The following is a 20,495-nucleotide window of genomic DNA, read 5'->3' on the forward strand; positions in this document are numbered from 1 at the left end:
TCTGGGGTGTACACTCCTCCAATCTTTGTTGAACGTCTCGGAATACGCTTCGTCGGGATGTCATCTTTTTTGGTTGAGCTTATTGGAATACATTTTCCTTCTAGCTCTGCTTTTTTTAATGACCTAGTCAGATATCGACTCAGCTTCGAATTCCCAACGTCTGGTGTGCGAGATTCATTCATCGGATTATCCTCTGGTGGTGTCTTGTAATCTTCAGAATTTGTCGGTGACGCTTTACCACCTTGTTCCTCCGGCGGAAGGACGTAAGATTCAGGATGAGACCAAACGGTAAGCATCCTACAAGTGTTCTCCTGTGGATCTTTATACACATTGTCACTCTGTGTCCCCTTTTCAACCTCTTCTGCTAACAAATTTAGCCATGATATTGGAGACCCATCTCCCCCCTCGCCCTGACAACGTTCAGATATAGCTCATTCAAATACTTCGATTCAGACGTAGTTTATATGTTCACCTAACAACTTGGATGTATACCTGACAAACTCAACTGAACTCCTGATAAAAAAAATCCGAACACCTAATCAACATAATATGTACACCTGGTAAAATTAGCTGAACACTTGACTAACTAAGATGAATACCTCTGAAACTCACCTGAAAACTATCAAACAGATCTGTAAACCTGACTACTTAAGCAAAATACCTCTTAAATTAACCTGAATACCAGACCAAACAAATCAGTATTCCTGTACACCTCATAAATTAACATGAATACCTTAACTAAATAACCTGAATACCTGACCAAACAAATCAGTATTCTTGTGCACCTCACTAGCTAAAACGAACAACTGATAATCTACGCTGAATACCTGGCCAAACCAAGCTGAACAGCAACCATAATATATCTAGAGCCTATAAATTCATTGTTATAATCTATTTACCTCCAACGGTTCCGGGAGAGTTGGTTTAGCTGGCTTTGATATAGTTTCTGGTCCAATAGGCGTTGAAACATCGACTTCTGGAATCTTTGCCGACTTCGAGAAAGAGGGGCCTTCGCCCACCATTGAATCTACCTACACGTTGAATTTTACTCAAAAAAGTTAGACCGGGATTCAGACATTATTTATCATTAGAAATTGTAGGAGCAGTTTGATTACCTTTTCCTAGAAGCGAGCATTTGGCGTACGACCATCACAATGATTATCATGCATTCTCATCGTCTCCTCATCGCTAAACCCATTGCCGTTGTTCTTCTTGTGTTTCTTAATATCAGACCCAAATATTTCAGCTTCATCATTACCATCACCACTGAACGGACGTCGTTTCTTTGGAACTTCCATGCCGGTTGGGTCAGCGTGACCGTTGTCTCTGTTTGTTTTACCGGCTGCTGTGTTTTGCGGAACCGTGGACGAGCCTCCCCTATCATGATGCAACCAGTCAAAAATCTCGTTCCGCAATTTACCCAACTGGGTTTTCAGTTCAACTCGTATCCACTCTTTCAGCTCTTGCTCCTTATCTGATAAGTTCCCTGGTTCACCCTGTTTACATATCCCACGACGAGGTCGAATAGGACGCTCAGGCGCCTGAGTCGAACTTCCAGGTTCATCACTGGCTTTCCCAAACCGCCTAAACGGCTTTTGACATTTTTTTTGACATCAACACCTTCAGCCTTTTCGGCTGCCTTCAGAGGTGGAAGGGATGAATCACCTCCTCTAAAGTCTGTTGTTTTGAACTCGTGCCCTTCCCGCTTTCGACGAACTAAGTTATCTATTCGGGGATCGATTATTTCTTTCTTCCACTTTGGATCCCCACCTTCATCTGGGATTGAATACGTAACAATAATCTCAAACAAAGAACACAAACATTCATATGTACACAAAGTTTGAGCGTCTTAACTTCTGTTTTGCAAATAAGATAGACAACAGCATTGTACCTCTCTTTGGGTTTCCACCAGAAGTATGTCTTCAAAATTCAGAAGTGCATTTGTTGAGTCGCATCCTTCTGGTTCTTGCAAGAAAGAAGTGGTTTTATTAGGTTCGGGAATTTTCTCAAGCAATGAGGGGATAGCTTTAAAAGCAAAAAGTTGCAGCGCCAGAGGGAACCCATAACACGCTGTTGACTGCTGTTTCAAACGAAGGCGCATGACCGAAAGGTATTTATCCATTTTAGAAGGATCAGAAGGTTGAAGTGGTGTCAATCTAGACAGAGTGCTGACGAATGCCTCTATCCCCCATGGATATTGAAGAAATGATTCGGTGTCTTCCAGCATCTCGACGTAAGCAGGCGTCACACGAAGAAGTTTGTGACCACAAACCAGGAGCCCATCTACAAGCGCAATGAGAGCTAGTGGCAACCGCTTCGACTCAGGAAGACTAGGCTGTTCAAGCATACGAAGAACATCTGGTACAGTCACGTCTTCATCTTCAGTTTCAAACAACTCTTTCCACATACGTCCAGGTATGGCATCGATAGATTCTGACCCGTTTCCTACTTTTTCCCTTTCAGGCTCGCATTTCAGCCCCGTGATGTCTCCGAACTCACGCAGAGAAAGCGTAGTGGCTTGTCTGCAAACAAGAACCAGAGCTCATATAGGCGCATCGTAACCAGCTGACGGCTGAGGAGAGAATGTACAAGTTTCGCAGAGTTAGAGCAGCGCGCTACAGGTAAGTGGAACAGAGCTCTAAACTAACTTCCTAGCAGACAATTCATTTCAGGGGAGCCTCTTAGCAACTTCACTAACGATCCAATGATACTCGCCTTTGAATAGATGTTCAGTCGAGGTTTGGCAGGATAGCAATTACGTGCGAATAGTCTTTCCGGGAAAGTCGGCGTGGTGACAATAAATTCCGGCTCGGTGGATGCAGCTTCGTCTTGTTCAGTGGATGCAGCTTCTTCTTGGTCGGTTGATGCAGGTTCGTCTACTTCTGACTCCGTGGTCATTACTGAAATACAATGACCAAATCCAGACATTTACCCAACGCTTTATTTTTAAAAACTTTTCCCAAAGAATTTCACAGTGGAGAGCGAAAGGAGATACCTTCATAACAAGTTCTACTTTTGCCTTCTCGGGAAATTTTCTTGGGAATTGCTTCTCTATTACTGGCGGATTGACTACGAGTCACCCTCCTCGAGGGCGTTACGCTGGACGGGGATACCATGCCGATCTGGGTTCAGTCGAGGGTGGTTCTTATGTGAGAATCTTCTTATGTTTGGTTCTCAATTGCAGCTGTTTAGAGGTGGTTCTGGTATATTTTGATGGGATGTTTTTTTTTTCTAATTTTTAATTTTTTTTTGCTTTTATTAGGTCTTTTTTTTATTTTTTAAATAAAAAAATAAGTGGTGGCACAGTCGTAATATCAAGAACCACGCGCGCCCTCTGTCGATATTTCACACTTCTCGAAAAGACGATTTACCCAATTTGCTAATTTAAACTTGAGGTGTCCCAACTCCCTAATATCAAACTTGCGATTTGCCCAATTTGCCAATTTTTCCTACATTTAAACAAGAACTACTAATCGAGAATTGACAAAATAATTTTTAATAGATGGGATGAATATTCAATAGACACATTAATTTTTTTTTTTAATTTGTCCTATTATTATTTGGAAGTAAGGAAGTTGTGAGTCAAAAGAGTTTCAAGCGCTCAACAAGGGTAATCCAGAATGTATCTAGACTATGGTGTTGTCACTGTGTTTGATGAAGGCTAATATGTTTCTCGTAGAAAAAGAAAAATTAAAATTTAAGCAAATTTATTTGTTTATAGAAGGATAAGAGAACAGAATAATATCCCCAAATCAACTTTGATTTTCTCTTATATATTATTTGAGAAGCATTAAAAATAAATAACCTTTAGTTCATGTGTGATTTACAAGAGTGTCATTTCCTACGTGTCAGTCTCACAAACACTCTCACAACCTATATTCAAAAACCCTTGGTTAACTAGATTTATTACAACATATGCCATTGGTCATTACAATATAAAATGTGTACGATTTATGTTTGCGCATTAATATTTTCCATGTTTTATTACACGGAATATAGCAAATGTAACATTTGATTTACTCATCGAAGGTTTAAAAGTCTATATACATTTATATTAATCATGTAGCATTCGACATCTATCTTATTAAATCAAAAAGATCTGAGACTTCGAATCATATTATATTTTATATATTTAGGGGAAAATACAATTAAATATATTTGGCTTGATAACATCAAACGATCACTTTACTTTATATAATATTGAAAACTATAATCTAAATTGAAGTGATCGTTTGAACTGGTTTTAAGTTAGTCAAGTTTGATGTTAATTTATTTGATAAGAATCCATATAAAATTTTGGGTTAAGACAAAATAGACTATGTCGATTTGTGTATTACGCATATATAAAAATATAGAAATATTAAAAACCATATAATACACTATGTCTATTTGTGTATTACGCATGTAGAAATATATTAAATATATGAAAAAAATCAAACACAATAATTTGGACATTGATTCGCTTGATGTATTTTCCTAAAACATCAAATATGAATTCTCAATCACGATTTACTTCCATCACAACCCACATGATTTACGTGATCTTCATACGTTGATTATGTCATTTATAATTTATAATTGTAGTTATAGTTGAAACCTGCAATATGGGGGTGATTCCCTTAATTATTCTATTGATACACTAAATTTATTTAAAATACATCAAATCCTCTGTAAATCACGGATTACTCGGTGGTTTTTAATTGGTAATCTCCTCAATGTATCACACATTAGGAATCTAAATGCGTAAATGACTATAATTTGTTTATATTTGTATCAAATAAAATGCTTTTATGGTATTAGGAAACCATAGTAGTAGAATCATACAAAAAAAATGGAAACTAAAAATCTAAGTGACTTAAATTTCGAAAGACACATGTGACATAATCACTGATTGCTTTCAAATATTAATTTAGAATCCATGTACCAGGTTTGTTTCCTAAAATACAACATACATATCGTGTAATTTTCGGAACCTTGCAACAAATATATTGTGATATCGATTTTGAATAATAATGATTTTAATGTGGCTATTAATTGCGTCGAGTTTATTCTAGACCTAGGCACCTTGCATATATATATACTTGGCCTCGTAGCTATATTCTCACAATTATCTCCTTCTCAATACTACTTTACCACACTGCATTCAAACAATCACAACAGTCATGTTTCCTCAATTTTTTTTTTAAATTATATTTTGATTCTGCAGGGTTTTATTATTATTGCTTATGTTGCTTTCTATCTTTAATTCATAATTGATTTATATTAGTTTTTTGTTTACTCTTATCACTCTTATTGACTCTCTTCCATTACTTATAGGAGAAATAATCTAAAATATAAACAAGTTTAAAAAAAAAAATTAATTTGTTAGTGAAACGTGTAATTTTGACTAACATTTTATTTTTGAATATTTACTATTTTTTTGTAGTGTACCTTTATAATATAGATTACTTCAAATTACTAAACTCTTAAATTTATTCACTCCGCGCATGGCGCGGGTTATCACCTAGTTAAAGCTTTGTTTTTGCAAACACATAATAAATCATCAGTTCTCATCGAAGTAGTTTTGCAGAATCTGTGTTCTCACAGACACAGGAATAGTCACGTTATGCACATTGTCAGTCCAAATCAAGCTTCCAAAGTAGTACCCAGTGTTGATTTTGTGCGTGGTCGATGCTCGTACCTTGAAGGAGACCCTTTTGGTTTTGGAGTTAAACACTAGTTTCTTCGGCGTCACAACCACTCTAACCCCAAGCGGAGGCTCGACCACGACTTTGTAGACAGAATTAACTGGCCCAACGTTAGTGACTGTTCTGGTGAGGGTAACTTTTTCTTTGAGGTTTGGAATTGTGATTGAAGGCAAGTTCATATCGAGAACAGAAGGTTTAGGGTTTGAACAGACTGTTACTTTTCCGACAAGCTGAGAGATAGATGAGTCGTTGTAACCGGCCGAGCACAAGTAGAGAATGTAGTCTTTTGGGCCCATGTCGTATATGAGACCTGGTTCTGCAGCTTTCTCTGGGTTCACAAGGCCTCCACCGTAATCAAACGGGTCAGCTGCTTTGCGAGATGACCCTTCTGCAGGTAACTGCTCTCCAGACGGATCTGTTCTCCAAGCTGCAATGTAAAAACGACTATTGAGTTAAAAGAGGAGGGATTCAAGTTTCTCTTTTGATCGGTGATGTGGTTGTTTGTGTAGTTGGAAGAAGATACAATAATGACCTGTAGTGACAATAGCTGATCGTAAAGCCGCAGGGGACCAATTAGGATGCAAAGCTTTGAGAAGTGCAACCACTCCTGAAATAACTGGAGCTGCCATCGATGTTCCTGAATACATAGCAAATCCTCCAGCATTGTTGGTGACATTGGGAGATGTAGCAGCCAATATGTTCACTCCTGGTGCTGCTATGTCTGGCTGTATCGCCAAACAAGTAGTGTTTCTTACGATTTGATACATTAAGGTGTTTATAGGGTAAAAAGAAAAAAGACTCAGGACAAACTTTTAGAATCGCTGGGGAAATGGTGTTAGGTCCTCTTGATGAGAAAGTTGCCACCTTTATCCCTACAGGCTGTCCTACGATTGTTCTAGAACGTTGTATCTTCACGACAGGGGATCTACAAACACATTCTCATGAAACATATTCTAAGATTCCCGCAAGTGGAAGTGTTTCTAGTAACGAACGAAACAACTGAGCTTTAATAAGTGAAGATCAAAACTGAAAGTTTCATACCTAGTGGAACGTATGTAGAAAAGGATATCTGTGCCAAGCTCGTAGTCAACGGCCACACACGGGAAATCATCTTTACATGGACTTACAGTGTACCCTGGGGTTCTTGCGATGATCAGGCCAAGACCGCCTGCTCTTTTCACAAAAGATGCATCTCCCGATAGAGTAGTGTAACGTCTTGATATTGTGAAACACAGCACAACTTTCCCAGCCATTGCACGGATGGGGATAAAATTAAGGGACTCACAGTCACTGCAAAATATCACAAACTCAGTAAAGAGATCAGAGAATGATGTCCATAAATGAAAACTGAACATAGGTCTTAGAAGGAAGCCAGAGATTTGAAAACATTAGAGCATTTGATTCAATTTTATCTTCAATAGTTCATTTTCTTAAAAATGAAAAAAAATGAAAAATTATTTATTTACTTTAATCATTTGCTTCATTTACTTATTGTAAAAAGATTATTTCAAATATATTTAGTCTCCAATTTATCACTGATAACACTTTCTAATGTACATGTTTACCAATTTTATCCAGTTATTTTGTCAAATAATCAAACATAACTACTATTCAACTTTTTCATATAATAAAATTGGGGGCAAATCTCCTAAAATGACTCAAAAAGTGTTTTTATACCAAAAAATATAAATGAGTAAAATGATAAAAATAGGTTTCACTAAAGAGCTAAATATATTATAAGTTAATATAATGTAGATTACAATTACAAAATTTATAAGGAATGACATTAAATTTTTTAATTTTTTTTTATAATAAAATTTTATTTAACATTAAATTATTAATAAAGAAAATTAATCAATGCACTAATTTAAAACAATATTAATAAGATCAATTTCTTATCAACAGAATTTTTATAACTAAAAGTAAAATTTAAGTTCACAGTTAAAATTTGTTTATTATTAATATCGTTATAATTATTAAAAAAAATTAGAAATGTTATATATTTAATATAATGTAGATTACAATTATAAACTTTATAAAAAAATAACATTATTTTTTTTTATGATAAAAGTTTATCTACCATTAAATTATTAATCAGGAAATTAATCAATGCAGTAATTTAAAACAATATTTAAATTTTTAATAAGATCTTGTTAATTTTTTTCTCTACAGATTTTGTAATAACTAAAAGTAAAATTTAAATTTACAGTTAAATTTATTTATTATTAATATATTTATAATTATTAAGATTTGTTTTTGAAATGTTATATATTTAATAAATTAATGTAATTGATGAAATATACATATTATGACCTTTTTATGGTAGATAAAAATAGTGAATCTCTTTTAATAGAGAAGATTTAAAAATGTTATATATTAAATAAATTAATGTAATTGAGACCTAGTATGAACTTTTTTTATGGTAGATAAAAATTGTAATTCTCTTTAAATATAGATGACGAAATGGTCAAACATGACTTTTGTGCACTAGATTTTTTTTGTTCTTCTCTATTAATAGAGAAAATATCCTTATTAATTATTAAGATATTTTTAATGATACATATTTGGTTGATTAATGTAAATAATCAAATATGGTTATTAAAAAATTAATGAAATGGTCAAACATGATTTTTGTGCAGTAGATTGTTTTGTACTTCTCTTTTAATAGAGAAGATATTTGGTCATTATGACCTTTAGTTTTATATTTGTGATACAAAAAAAATTAATGACATTATATGATATTTCTTTAAAATTCTTACAAAAAAATACATTAACAGAAAAATTAGATTTTATAAAGAACACCATATATATATCCTATAAGTGATTAAGAAAATTGTTTTAAAGTAAAAAATGAGCTAATTTATCTTTGATTCTTCTAACTGAGCTAAAAAAAATTAGGAATGAATATTTTGATACCCATTGATATAAACATCTAATTAGATGAAAATATAATTGAAACTCTGTAATTAATTTAGTAACCTTAACCAATATAATTTTTTGAAACAAAAATAAGTATAAGAGAGTTAACTGATTATTTTACAATTAAAAACATTTTATCTTCAAAAAATGAATATGATTTATTTAAATTTAAAGTTGTACAGTGTATTGCTTCATTTGGATCAAGAAATCTCTTATATGTTATTTGAGAAAACATTACAAATTTTTAACTATGGCACATGCCATCACAAGAATAATTCTTAAAATCTTTATAAAAAATTATGTTGGTTCATCTAAACATATATTATGATTTTCATTAAACTAATCATAGAATTAATTATTAATGTATAAAAACTATATTTCCTTGTTTCCTTAACTAAAAGCTATGAAATTACCTATTATAATTAAAATACATATGACAGTTTGAGTAATATAATGGCCATTTGACGTAAAAAAAAATTAAAATACATATGAAAATTATTTATTTATTATTTATTTTGAATAAAAATAAAGATTTGGTAGTAAATTATGTATAATCTGTCATTTTTTGTTCAATTTTATATTATTAAAGTAAATAAAATCATATTAACCATATAATAGAATTTATATTTTCGTGTTTGTTATATTTTGAACTTTTAAAAGCGATTGTAAGCTAATAAAACTAATAAAAATTGTGATCACTGATTTAATTTTTTTCTAACAATATACAATTGATTATAAAACCATACTAGCATTTGATCCGCACACTTGTGCGGATGTTTGTTTTACAGCTATATAAGTCAATATATTAATATAATATGGTAATATATATTTTAAATATTTACCCATATTAACTTTTTAGGTAATATGAAACTTATTATAAAAACATTTTTTTGGTTATATGCAGTAATTTTGTTTATACCGTCAATTGTATTAGCTATTATTTATATATATTTGTCTTATTAAATTTGCACTGGACTAATAGTTATATAAAAATATGTAAAAAATAACATTTTTAAACAGCATTTTGTATTTTATATATATACATATATTACAAAATTGATTATTTACATGAGGCTTTACAGTTTTATTTATTAATAATAAATAATGAGGAATGGATTATAATACCATATATTATATTTTATTTAACAATATTTTTCATTTGTTTAATGTGGAAATATAGTTAATGAAAAAATATAAATGATACTAAAATAAGTTTTCCAAATTAATTAAATAGGAAAAATTTCCGAAAGTAAATTTATTAAATGCTAAAAAACTTTTATTTAATATATGGTTTATGTTATTGTAGTTCTGGAGAAAGGTCTGTTATTGACGGAGTTGAGGCTTTGATCTCAATCAAATTTCAAATGATTTTTTTTTTATTTTAAGATTTAGCATATACTAATTTTTGTATATTAGGTTTTGAGTGATATCGTTTTTACAGAATATTTCTTTCATATAAAATTAAATATCAATTTTCAATTTTTTTATTAAACTGAGAAATATTTGGACAGTTTCAACATTCATTAGTTTAGATCAATTTAGGAATTTATTTTAATAGAGCAAAAATAATAAATACTTAAAGTTAGGATAAGGTAGTTTTCAGTGGCATTAGAATATAATTAAAATGTTATTTTAAGAGTAGGTTTAGATTTGTATTTCATTTTTAATAATATAGACCCAGCAGGAAGTCTCATTTAATAGATATTAAAATTAAAATATTTATTTATTTTAGTATCATTTAAATAATATGATATTATATGGCTCTCTTAATTATTAAATAATATATAAAAATGTAAATAAATAATAGTATGTGAAAGTATTTGAATATATAATATTCATTCTGCGCAAAACACTGATATTTAACTTAAAGTAGTAAAATATTATTGGAGTATAAATTTATTCAAAATGAAACATAATTGGCGATGGTCTTACCCGTTAAATGTCTCATTACTGTTCCCTGGATCCTCTGGGTAAACCAAACTAGTGAAACCAAGATTTGGGGCTGTGTACATTGCTTGACCCTGATGTATCAGCGGAAATACATATAAACAGAGTTTCAAGGCTCGACAACAAATAGAGAAACATTTGTCAAGAAGAAAAAAGAAGTAAAAACATAGTCCGGTTTACCAATATCACTTTCTTGTTCCCAAGTATAATAGGTGTGGCGAATGACCGGTCTAGAGTGGTTGCAGCCACTGTTAATATCCAAGGAGCCGTGTTTGCAATGGTCTGAGCTGATGGGCCAGCGTTACCACCAGCACAAACAACTGTAATACCTTTTGCAACTGCATGGAATGATCCAATAGCAATCGCATCAGGCAGATCGGTTTCGGAATTCAGAGGAATTCGACTACCTAGAGAGAGTGACAAGACATCAACACCATCATGAATAGCATCGTCAATTGCTTTCAAGATGTCAGAAGATGAACAAGTCACTCCGCCTAGTTCTTCTAGATACCAACAAGCCTTGTACATCGCTATGCGAGCACGAGGTGCACCACCTCTCATGGTTCCTCTAGCGAGTCCCTTGTAGCTTACGTCAGGAATGTATGAACCACCTGCAGTAGAGGCTACATGCGTTCCATGGCCAACGAAGTCTCTAGCAGAACTGTAGTCAGGTGATTCTGTGAAGTTGAATCCATCAATTTCGGATTGAAATCCATTGATATAATACTTGGCTCCTATGAGTTTTTTGTTGCAATTAGTTAATTTGAAATTTTCTCCTGGTATACATCCTCCTTTCCAATGGCTCGGTATTGGTCCAACTCCATCGTCATTAAATGATTCAGACTCAGGCCACACTCCTAGAATGATACATAACCACAGGTCATTGAGGAACTAAAATACAGGAATCAAAAGCAACAGAACCAAAGACAAATCTAGAATGTGATGAAATCTACTCATACCTGTGTCAACAACGCCAATGATAACTTGGTCACCCATGTTTGTATTATTTAGGAGATTCTTCGGATTTGCAGTACCCAGGCCTAAGTAGTCCCAAGTTCGAGTTGTCGCGAGTTCATAGTAACTATCCGGCATGACATGAACAACTTCCGGTGAATCTGTTTGTCAAATGAAGTGCGCCATTAATAAAAACATACTGCTGATAGTGGTCAGACAATCAAAGTGATGTTTATATGTGATTATGAGACATCAATGAGTACAAGAAATCTTCTTGGCTTGGGACTTGGTGAGCCTTGCTGCAAACCCTGAGAATCCATGCCGGTAACTATACACCATTGAGTCATGCGCATCCTCTTTACTGTGACACAAAAAGAAAACTCTTGGTTAGAGCTTGAGACATATTGAGACCCATTGGAGCCAGAAAGTTAATCAATCATCTGTGTACCTTCCAAGAAGTGACGACAACATCTGGTGATGGGATTCTGTGACAAGCTTGGGATCATCATGCTGCTTCTCACCCAGATACACTATATGAATCTATTACAACACAGCCAAATGTTTGTCATAACTTATTATTATTAGTTTCTCTTTTTGTTTTTTTTTTGCTGTGAATATAAAATTTACCTTAGTCTCAGCACTAGCCCGTGCGACATTGGAAACTATGATCAGACTTAGCACCACAAGAACTGATGATCTAAAATTCCTCATACCATGAAAGAAAAAAATTGGATTTGCAATCTACATGGAAAACTATATGAAGAAGCACAAGCATTTATATACATGTCACATTCCAAGATGTTAAACACTATCGTATCTTGGAATGGTTCCTTGTCATTTCGGAGCTTTCAATTTCCCTTATCTCTATAATATTATTTGAGGAGTCACTTTCCTACGTGTCACGTTCACGTTAACTCTCACGGTGGTTGATTACTACGATACCCCTAATAAAATTAAAAAATACATTTAAATATTATTTTTTACTTTTTAAAATTTTCCAAATAACAATATAAATAAAAAGGAAACATTTATAAAGTTTTAAAAATAATTTAAAAACGAAAAAATATATGTATATATAATATTATTTCATAAAAAAAGGAAAGTTCACAAAATAGTAATATTCCATTTAAAAGATATCTTTAAGTAACAAAAAATATACTTTTGAAGTAATAAAATATTTTTTTTATCAACATCTTCTTAGATGAAAAATTATATTTGTATATAATGTGATTTCATTAAAACAAAAGTTCACACAAATGATCTTGATATTAGAAAAAGAAATATTTTTATTTTAAAACATAATTTTACACAATACAAATATATATTTTCAAAGTGATTGAATTTTTTATATATATCTATATATTTTCTTAGATGATTACACAAAATAATTAAGTAACATAAACGTATATAGGTTTAATAGACAAAAAAAATTATTTTTATTATTATTATTGAAATGTTTTTTTATGTTTTTTCATAGTTTACTATAATATCTGACAATTACAAGAAAATAAATAAATTTTATTTTACTTATATAATATAACTTATAAAATACAATCACATTTTTACTGCATATTTTAAGAGATATTGAAAAAACTAAAAATAAATTTTAGCAATAAACATATTAACAAATGAACATATTAGCAACTAATCCAACTTATATCTAAAATTATAGATGTAACTACAATAAGAATGTATAATTTATTAGCAACTAATCCAACTTATATATAAAATCATAAAATCATAGATGTAACTACAATAAGAATGTATAATTTATTCATTTTGTTTATATAATAATAATTTATTTATTTTGTTTATATAATAATAATTTATTTATTTTATAAATTTAAATTATATGATGACTTAAAACATATTAACAAATGATAAATAAAATATTAACTCACTGTAACAATTTAGATCTTTTGTAAAATTTATATATATATGCATGAGACTTTAGAATATTATCATTATATTAATTTATGTAATTTGGAATCAGACATTTTAGCTTATTTTTTATTTCATTCTAATCACAATATATCTTAAATTATACATAATTTTAATAAAATATACTTATGTATTTAAGACAACAACCAACCTAAAATGCAAATAAGAAAATTAATCAAAAATTAATACATTTACAAGAAATAAATATTATAGTTGAATTCAAATAAATAAACAGAATCCAATATGTCCAAATGACAACTAAATTGACTGTAAAAACAACAAAACCAATTAGATAAATATGTAATTAAAGTAATATGAAGTAATTAATATAAATTATGCATACAAATTATAAATTAATTTAAAATTAAAAATAAATATCAGTTAATTATTGTATTATATTTATTTTATAAATATTTATGTCTGTGCATGAGCACGGAAAAATCACCTAGTTTTAATATAAAAAGTAAGTTATGTTTTGAAATCTGCACGAGGTCAATTATAGAAACGTTTAAACAAACGACTTGACAGAAAATGCCAGCATATAAAGCAATGTGCCACGTGACTGTATCCATCCTTTTAATGCTAAGTGAAATTTCGAGGAAAAATATGCACGTGAATATACGCGTGGGATTTTTACGTAGACTGGTCCTGTAGTGCAGGATTTTAATTCTTTATATGTTAATTTTCACTGATTTTTTTACGTAGGTTATTGATGCATTTGATGTTTTTCGAATTGGTAATAATTTATCCTGTAAAAATGTTGTTAAAAGATACAGTTTGGGTTCAAGGAATGTCACGCATAGTGGTGAACCTACGTTGTGTAAGGAGGAGGTAATTGCCCCCACAAAAATCTAGTTATAAATATAATTGCATAAGAATTAACAAGCTTTCTATAGCAAAATTGGTTTGAATCATTTGTTTGTCCCCTAGACCATGGTTCAAATCTCTTCTTATACTATTTATTTCCTTTTTATTTATTTTATGCTCTGACAAAAGAAAAATCTTAGATTTGTCACTGGTCACGCACACCAATAACCTACATAAAAGATTTAGTGAAGATTCACATATGAAAAATTAAGGTTGATGTCTTGTAGAGCTGTGAGCCTGAGTCCGCATGACGAATTATCACATTATTAATCCAAGAATTGCATATCCACTGATCTATGAGATACAGGGTATGACCATAGTTTCTATCATTTTTCCATCTGATAATATTCATGAGAGATACAGTGTTTACATCGACACCAAAAACTCAAAAAATGCAAGGTTTGAAACCAAAAAATATAAATGAGCCAACGTAAATCCGTTAGATAAATGCAACTGCTCAAAATCCTCTGATCAAAGGAGAGCCAGGGACTGAAAAGGACGAAGGAGAAGAGCCTCTCCACACTAAACTGAATCATATGCTTAAATCAATATAATTATAACAGGATCATTACTAACATTTGCCCTTACTACTATTTTACATATTATTTTTTTGCCACTAAACCTACGTACATATAAATATACAACTAATTGCTTAACTATAACTACCATTTATAATAATATACATAACCTCCACCTTAATCCCAAAGCATTCGAAACCCACTCTTCTAAATACACTAGAGGCGTAGCCCCGCGCTTGCGCAGGGATGTTGACAAATATGTAGCTCATTTGCTCATATGCGAAGTTCTTTTACCAAGACAAATTCTTGGTCGAGCTTACATACACAGTCAAAGCAAAAAAAAATATCAAAAGGCAACGTCTTTACTCTTAAGTACATACAAAGCTTAATTGTCCGGGAAAAAGTGCACGGACATGAAAGCTTATGAATTTGGATGGTGTCCTTGAGCCATCTCTCTGGCTTGACGTTTTCAGCATATAGGTTATCCTTCCCATTGCATAGGCCAGTAGACATTATCCCCTTTGGTAGGGACCAAAAAAAGATTAAAAAAAAGATTAAATCTTCATTGGTGTGGCTCCATTAGCTCTTAAAAAATGTTCAATCACAAATGAATCTTTAAAGGAGTTGTCATTTTTACCACATACATGGTTTAGAATCACAAAATAATCTTTAAAAGTAGAGTTGGGAGCTTTTTTCTTGCGGGTTGGTTTTTGTCTAGATGTCACCTTTGTACACAACAACCTAAGATACATACGATCACCTCAAGATTAAAATAACAATCACAAGAGAACAAATTCTAATAGTAATCACTAAAAAGTAAGCGTACAGTGTCTGCAGCACTAACCGATAAGATTGGTTGAGGATCCAGAGAAAACATGCTTTCATCTCACAGTTTCAGTATTATCTCATCAGTTTAGTCAAATAAGAATAACTAAAAATTTCTGCAGAGTTAGTAATGCTATATATCATATAATTTTCATGACCAGTAAGCAAGTAATTGTGGAGACATGAGGCAAATTTTCAGAACCTATTACTGCTGCTTGATGAGATGAGAGAATACCTTGGCTGCTTCAGCGAAGGCCACAACCACATTTTCAGGGTTTTCTTTCGTGATAGCTTTCTCATCTATGTCTGCAGTCTTTTAACCATATGTAATCCAATCCATCCACTTGAAAATATTAGAGTCTCGAATTCAACAATGAATCTAAATTACTCCCTACTTGTTTATGTATAATGGCGCGAGTAAACAAAGAGAATCACTGCAAAGATAGTGAAATAACATACCATTTAAGGCATAATCTGTTTCTTCCGCCATGGGTTGAGATCCCAGAGTAACCTGATTCGTCTAAATAATAAGAAGATATGTTTGCATCAGTAGTAAATTTTCATTCGAGAATCAAAGTAATGTATGAAGATGCAGTATGCTGAGATGATATGTATCAGTTCGCGAAGTACTACAGGAAGTACTACAGGCGTGTGTCATGAAGATGGAGCTTAATGTGAGTTTGGGTTTTGTGATGTGCGTGGACTTGCTGAGCTTGGAAAAGGAAAGATGATATGTGCTTGAAGACATATGGACGTTTTCCATAAAGCAAAAGGGAGTTTGCTTGAAGATGTAGTTTTTCATTAATGAAAATGGAAAGTTACCTTAAGTGTATTTGGAAGACTTGAAGAGCAAGTTGAAGACGTGGAGAGCAAGTTTTGGTCTGCTCTATAAGGAGGGATGTGCCTTCTGAGAAAGCCAGACCTCAGAGAATAAAGAGAGAGAGGTTTCCTTAGTGTGTGTTACTGCTTGGTGTCGAAGGACATTCTGAAGCATTGTCTAATGGAGTCTGATGTGGACTTAGTTTGGTGGCGATGGAGTTGACGCTTTGTGTGGTGGAGTTAGCCATTGTGTATAGCTCGTGTGAGCTTTGTGTGTGCTTGGGTGATCAAGCGTTTTGGTGTCACTGGTGTGCGTTGGGTGCTGACGTACTTGGTGAAGTACTTCCGAGAAGTGGAAAATTGAAGCCTAGACTCAGGGGGAGTTTAGCAGAGGCGGTTTCATTAAAGAGATCTGTGAAGATTGCAGCTGTAGAAGACAGTGTGCTCCGATGCGTCGGATGGTGATCTATGCATGCGTGCTTGATTCCTAATCTTTGTAGATTGCTACTTAGAAAAGAGTGGTAAACACTAGTGTGTGTGTTGTATCATATAGCAATTGTAGGTTGCTCCTTGTTTTAAGTCAATGAAATCTGGACGAGGTCCCAGAGATGTAGGAAACGAACCCCGTTAACAAATTTTGTGTGTTTTACTTTCTGTACTTGTTTTTCGTCGCCTCATATGCACTAACAATGTATAATATATCGATACAATACCAAGGAGTAGTCGGCTGGACAAAAAACTTAAACGTACATATGCTTAGTATGGATGTTTTAGGGACAGTAATACGATGAGGCTACTCTCAGACTTATTATTTGGCAATAAGACATCATCGGCTTTTACTTATCTGATGATGCAATAAAACGTTTTCACTATGAAGAACCAGATAATTAAGTTCTTTTTTTTTTTGACAAAGGCTTCACACGGCAAAGCTGAATATCAATGAATATTAAATTTTAAATGATAGGCAATGTGATCTTGTTGCTTTGTACCTTAGAAGGGAGAATCACACTGTTTAAACGTTGTGCTACTAATATTATCAACATGTCTTAAACTTTTCCAGACCAAAAATTATATACAACACCCAAATGACTATTAACTACAAACCAAAAAAATCGCAGGCCGAAATCTGATCTACATAATCAATTACAATATGAAATTCGAAGGCAAAACCAGAAAATTTATGGTGTTCTTCTGCTGCTGAGTACTTATTATTCTCTCGTTGGATAAAGAGCGGCTGGATCATTGTAAGTCACCGCGGAGGAGCTGCCAATACCACCGATGTTTGGAGTGGAGGAAGAAGCGGTTGCAACCATCACAGATCCAGCTGTTATGGAGGTTCAGCTGGTGTCCTGCTCTGCCAAGGCGCCAACAGAAGAGCTCTCACCCATGGCGAGTACGTTGTAGCCACCACTACTTCCAGGACCCTTGTCGTAGAGAAGGGCTTTAAAGATGTGACCATCAATGCTTACGGGAGCATCTAGTTACAATCTGCCCCTAGCCGCAAAAAAAAAACTTCTGATCTAAAAAAAACGTTTCTGGTTACAATCCGCCCATAGCCGCAAAAAAAAAAACGTTTTTGCAAGTTTCACAAAAATTTCAATAATTACATTTTAAGTTTATGGCTGCCTGTTAGGCTATATTATTAGGATTTTGTATCATTTTAGCGACCTTTTAGACCTAGTTTGGAGAGAATCAACAAGCCACCATCGGAGAAGGAGAGCTTAGTATTGGAGAGATAGATTTAAACTATAAAACAGAGAAGATCTTGAACTCCCTTGCTTTCATTTACTATATTGCTTACTCTTATTATTCATTTTATTATTATTATTCAGACCATCATGACCATGTACCTTATGAATATGTCTGAGTAGTCCTTACTGTTTGATGGCAGGTAAGAACAGTGATCAGCTCAATCTAGGGATTTCGAATTGAAATCACTAGAAACCTGTAACTTAAAGAAGATGAATCTAATCGAATCTCTTTCAAGGCTTCTCGAATAAGATGAATTGAATCAAATCTCTATCAAGGTATAAAGCACAAAGCTAGTTTATTAATTCTCAAAAGCGTCTCTTACAAGGCCATAAGAGAGTTCTTTATATAGAACTCTTAAACCGTCTTTAAAAACCTAATCCTAATAGTAAAAGCTCGATAACTTAAGACTCAAGTAAAAAGGAAATATTCAAAAACGAAAGATGCCGTTAAGCTTCTAAGATGCTGCTGCATCAGGTCCCCCGGGGTGAAGAGGATTCGACCGCGAATCGTGAGGCTGGTCTGGCGGAAAATAACGGGATAGGTACTTGACATTGAAGACATCCGAAGTAGTGATATCAGAAGGGAGACGAAGGCGATAGGCATTATCATTGATACGTTCCAAAACTTCCAAGGGCCCAATATTTTTAGCTTTAAGTTTGTTATAAGCGTGTGCAGGCATACGATCTCTCGTTAAGACTGCCCAAACAAGGTCGCCGGTGTCAAACACAAGGCGTCGTCGATGAGCATCAGCCGCTGTTTTATATTTTGAAACTGAGGCCTCCAAGTTACATTTAGCCTGAACATGTGTGTCGACTAGATGGTCCATAAATGTTTCAGCATCACCATGCAGACGTGTCCGATCGGGAAGAGTAGAGAGATCCGTAGGAGCCCGTGGAACGAGCCCGTAAACAATCTCAAATGGACTGAGGCGAGTACTGCGGTTGTGAGCATGGTTGTGAGCGAATTCTGCTTGTGGTAGTTTTGAATCCCAAGACTTGATTGAAGTGCCTACCAAGCTGCGCAAAAGATTACCAAGGGAGCGATTTTTAACTTCGGTTTGCCCATCTGTCTGAGGATGATATGCTGAGCTCATATCAAGACTTGTGTTTTCCATAAGGACTGCCAAAAGTGACTAAGAAATCTTGAATCTCTGTCTGAAACAATTGACAAAGGTAATCCGTGAAGTCTGTAGATTTTGCGGAAAAATAGCGTAGCGGCTTGGACTGCATCAGTCGTGCGTTTACAAGGTATGAAGTGGACCATCTTGGAGAAGCGATCAACCACCACGAAGATTGATTCATACCCCTTTTAAGTTCGCGGTAAACCCATCACGAAATCCATACTGATATCAGTCCACGGCTGAGTAGGTATGGGTAAAGGGAGATATAAACCTGCATTTGATGCTTGCCCTTTAGACTGTTGACAAATAACACATCTTTCAACAAAGCGTTCAACGTCGCGGCGGAGCGAAGGCCAAAAGTATGATGTTGCGATAAGGTGTAATGTACGATCCCTCCCTATGTGTCCCTCGTTATGGAGCTCTGAAATAAGCTGTAGGCGCAGGCTACAATCCGGTATGCAGAGACGGTTATCACGAAAGAGGAAACCGTCATGTAAAGCATAAGATGAAGAAGAACCGGTTGAAAATGTCGGTAGGGTAAAGGTCCGCGAAGGAACTAAATCCGGGAACAGACACATGAAGAACTGCAAGTAAGTGATGACGTCTACTCAGGGCATCAGCAACACGATTACTTGTACCGGAAGTATGCTTGATAACAAAAGTAAACTACTGCAAAAATGCGATCCAGGATGCATGGCGAGAAGAGACTTCATCTTGAGTACTGAGATGTTTGAGGGCATCGTGATCGGTATAAAGGACGAACTCTTTGTGAAATAAATAGTGGCGCCGATGCTTGATTGCTTGTACGATAGCGTAGAACTCAACATCATACGTGCTGTAGCGAAAACGGGCACCTGCGATCTTTTCACTAAAGAAAGCGATTGGTCTGTTTTTTTGACTCAGGACTGCGCCAATACCGGTTTTAGAAGCATCGGTATGTAGTTCGAAAACTGCAGTGAAGTCGGGTAGAGCAAGTATAGGAGCGGAGCTTAGCTTTTCCTTGATAATGTTGAATGAAGTTGTCGCCGCTTGGGCCCATTCAAAAGATCCCTCTCGAATGCAATTAGTTAAAGGGGCCATGATCGAACTGAATTGAGGCACAAAACGGCGGTAAAAGGACGCTAAACCATGGAAGCTTCTGGCTTC

At 33.9% G+C, this 20,495-nt stretch overlaps 2 protein-coding genes and 1 long non-coding RNA gene across 3 annotated transcripts; all 3 read right to left on the reverse strand.

Moving 5' to 3' along the window:
• Positions 1 to 1,121: 1,121 nt before the first annotated feature.
• On the reverse strand, positions 1,122 to 2,898 carry LOC117127781. The gene is made up of 4 exons (XM_033278443.1): positions 2,699 to 2,898; positions 1,892 to 2,522; positions 1,553 to 1,801; positions 1,122 to 1,496 (listed from the first exon to the last, which is right to left on the reverse strand). The coding sequence occupies exons 1-4, from the start codon at positions 2,896 to 2,898 to the stop codon at positions 1,122 to 1,124; spliced, it is 1,455 nt and encodes a 484-aa protein (XP_033134334.1).
• Positions 2,899 to 3,243: 345 nt separating this feature from the next.
• LOC103840122 (subtilisin-like protease SBT3.4) lies at positions 3,244 to 12,670 on the reverse strand. The gene is made up of 10 exons (XM_009116596.3): positions 12,135 to 12,670; positions 11,956 to 12,047; positions 11,771 to 11,868; positions 11,513 to 11,668; positions 10,734 to 11,410; positions 10,539 to 10,627; positions 6,729 to 6,977; positions 6,498 to 6,612; positions 6,220 to 6,412; positions 3,244 to 6,114 (listed from the first exon to the last, which is right to left on the reverse strand). Exons 1-10 carry the CDS (start codon positions 12,216 to 12,218, stop codon positions 5,543 to 5,545), a joined length of 2,325 nt encoding a protein of 774 aa, XP_009114844.1. The 5' UTR covers positions 12,219 to 12,670; the 3' UTR covers positions 3,244 to 5,542.
• Positions 12,671 to 13,461: 791 nt separating this feature from the next.
• LOC108869725 lies at positions 13,462 to 16,746 on the reverse strand. The gene is made up of 2 exons (XR_004451527.1): positions 16,118 to 16,746; positions 13,462 to 15,971 (listed from the first exon to the last, which is right to left on the reverse strand). It is a non-coding gene; the product is annotated as an uncharacterized LOC108869725 (long non-coding RNA).
• Positions 16,747 to 20,495: the final 3,749 nt, after the last annotated feature.

Source organism: Brassica rapa, chromosome A09 (genome assembly GCF_000309985.2).
Source record: "Brassica rapa cultivar Chiifu-401-42 chromosome A09, CAAS_Brap_v3.01, whole genome shotgun sequence".
In the NCBI taxonomy this organism is placed as follows: domain Eukaryota; kingdom Viridiplantae; phylum Streptophyta; class Magnoliopsida; order Brassicales; family Brassicaceae; genus Brassica; species Brassica rapa.

Coding starts and splice junctions, on each gene's coding strand:
- LOC103840122 (XM_009116596.3), bottom strand. CDS start 12,218: ATGAGGAATTTTAGATCATCAGTTCTTGTGGTGCTAAGTCTGATCATA. Junction 12,048..12,134: donor GGGCTAGTGCTGAGACTAAG/GTAAATTTTATA, acceptor GTGTTGTAATAG/ATTCATATAGTGTATCTGGG. Junction 10,628..10,733: donor GGAACAAGAAAGTGATATTG/GTAAACCGGACT, acceptor CTGATACATCAG/GGTCAAGCAATGTACACAGC.
- LOC117127781 (XM_033278443.1), bottom strand. CDS start 2,898: ATGACCACGGAGTCAGAAGTAGACGAACCTGCATCAACCGACCAAGAA. Junction 1,802..1,891: donor TGGTGGAAACCCAAAGAGAG/GTACAATGCTGT, acceptor TCTTTGTTTGAG/ATTATTGTTACGTATTCAAT. Junction 1,497..1,552: donor AGCCAGTGATGAACCTGGAA/GTTCGACTCAGG, acceptor ATATGTAAACAG/GGTGAACCAGGGAACTTATC.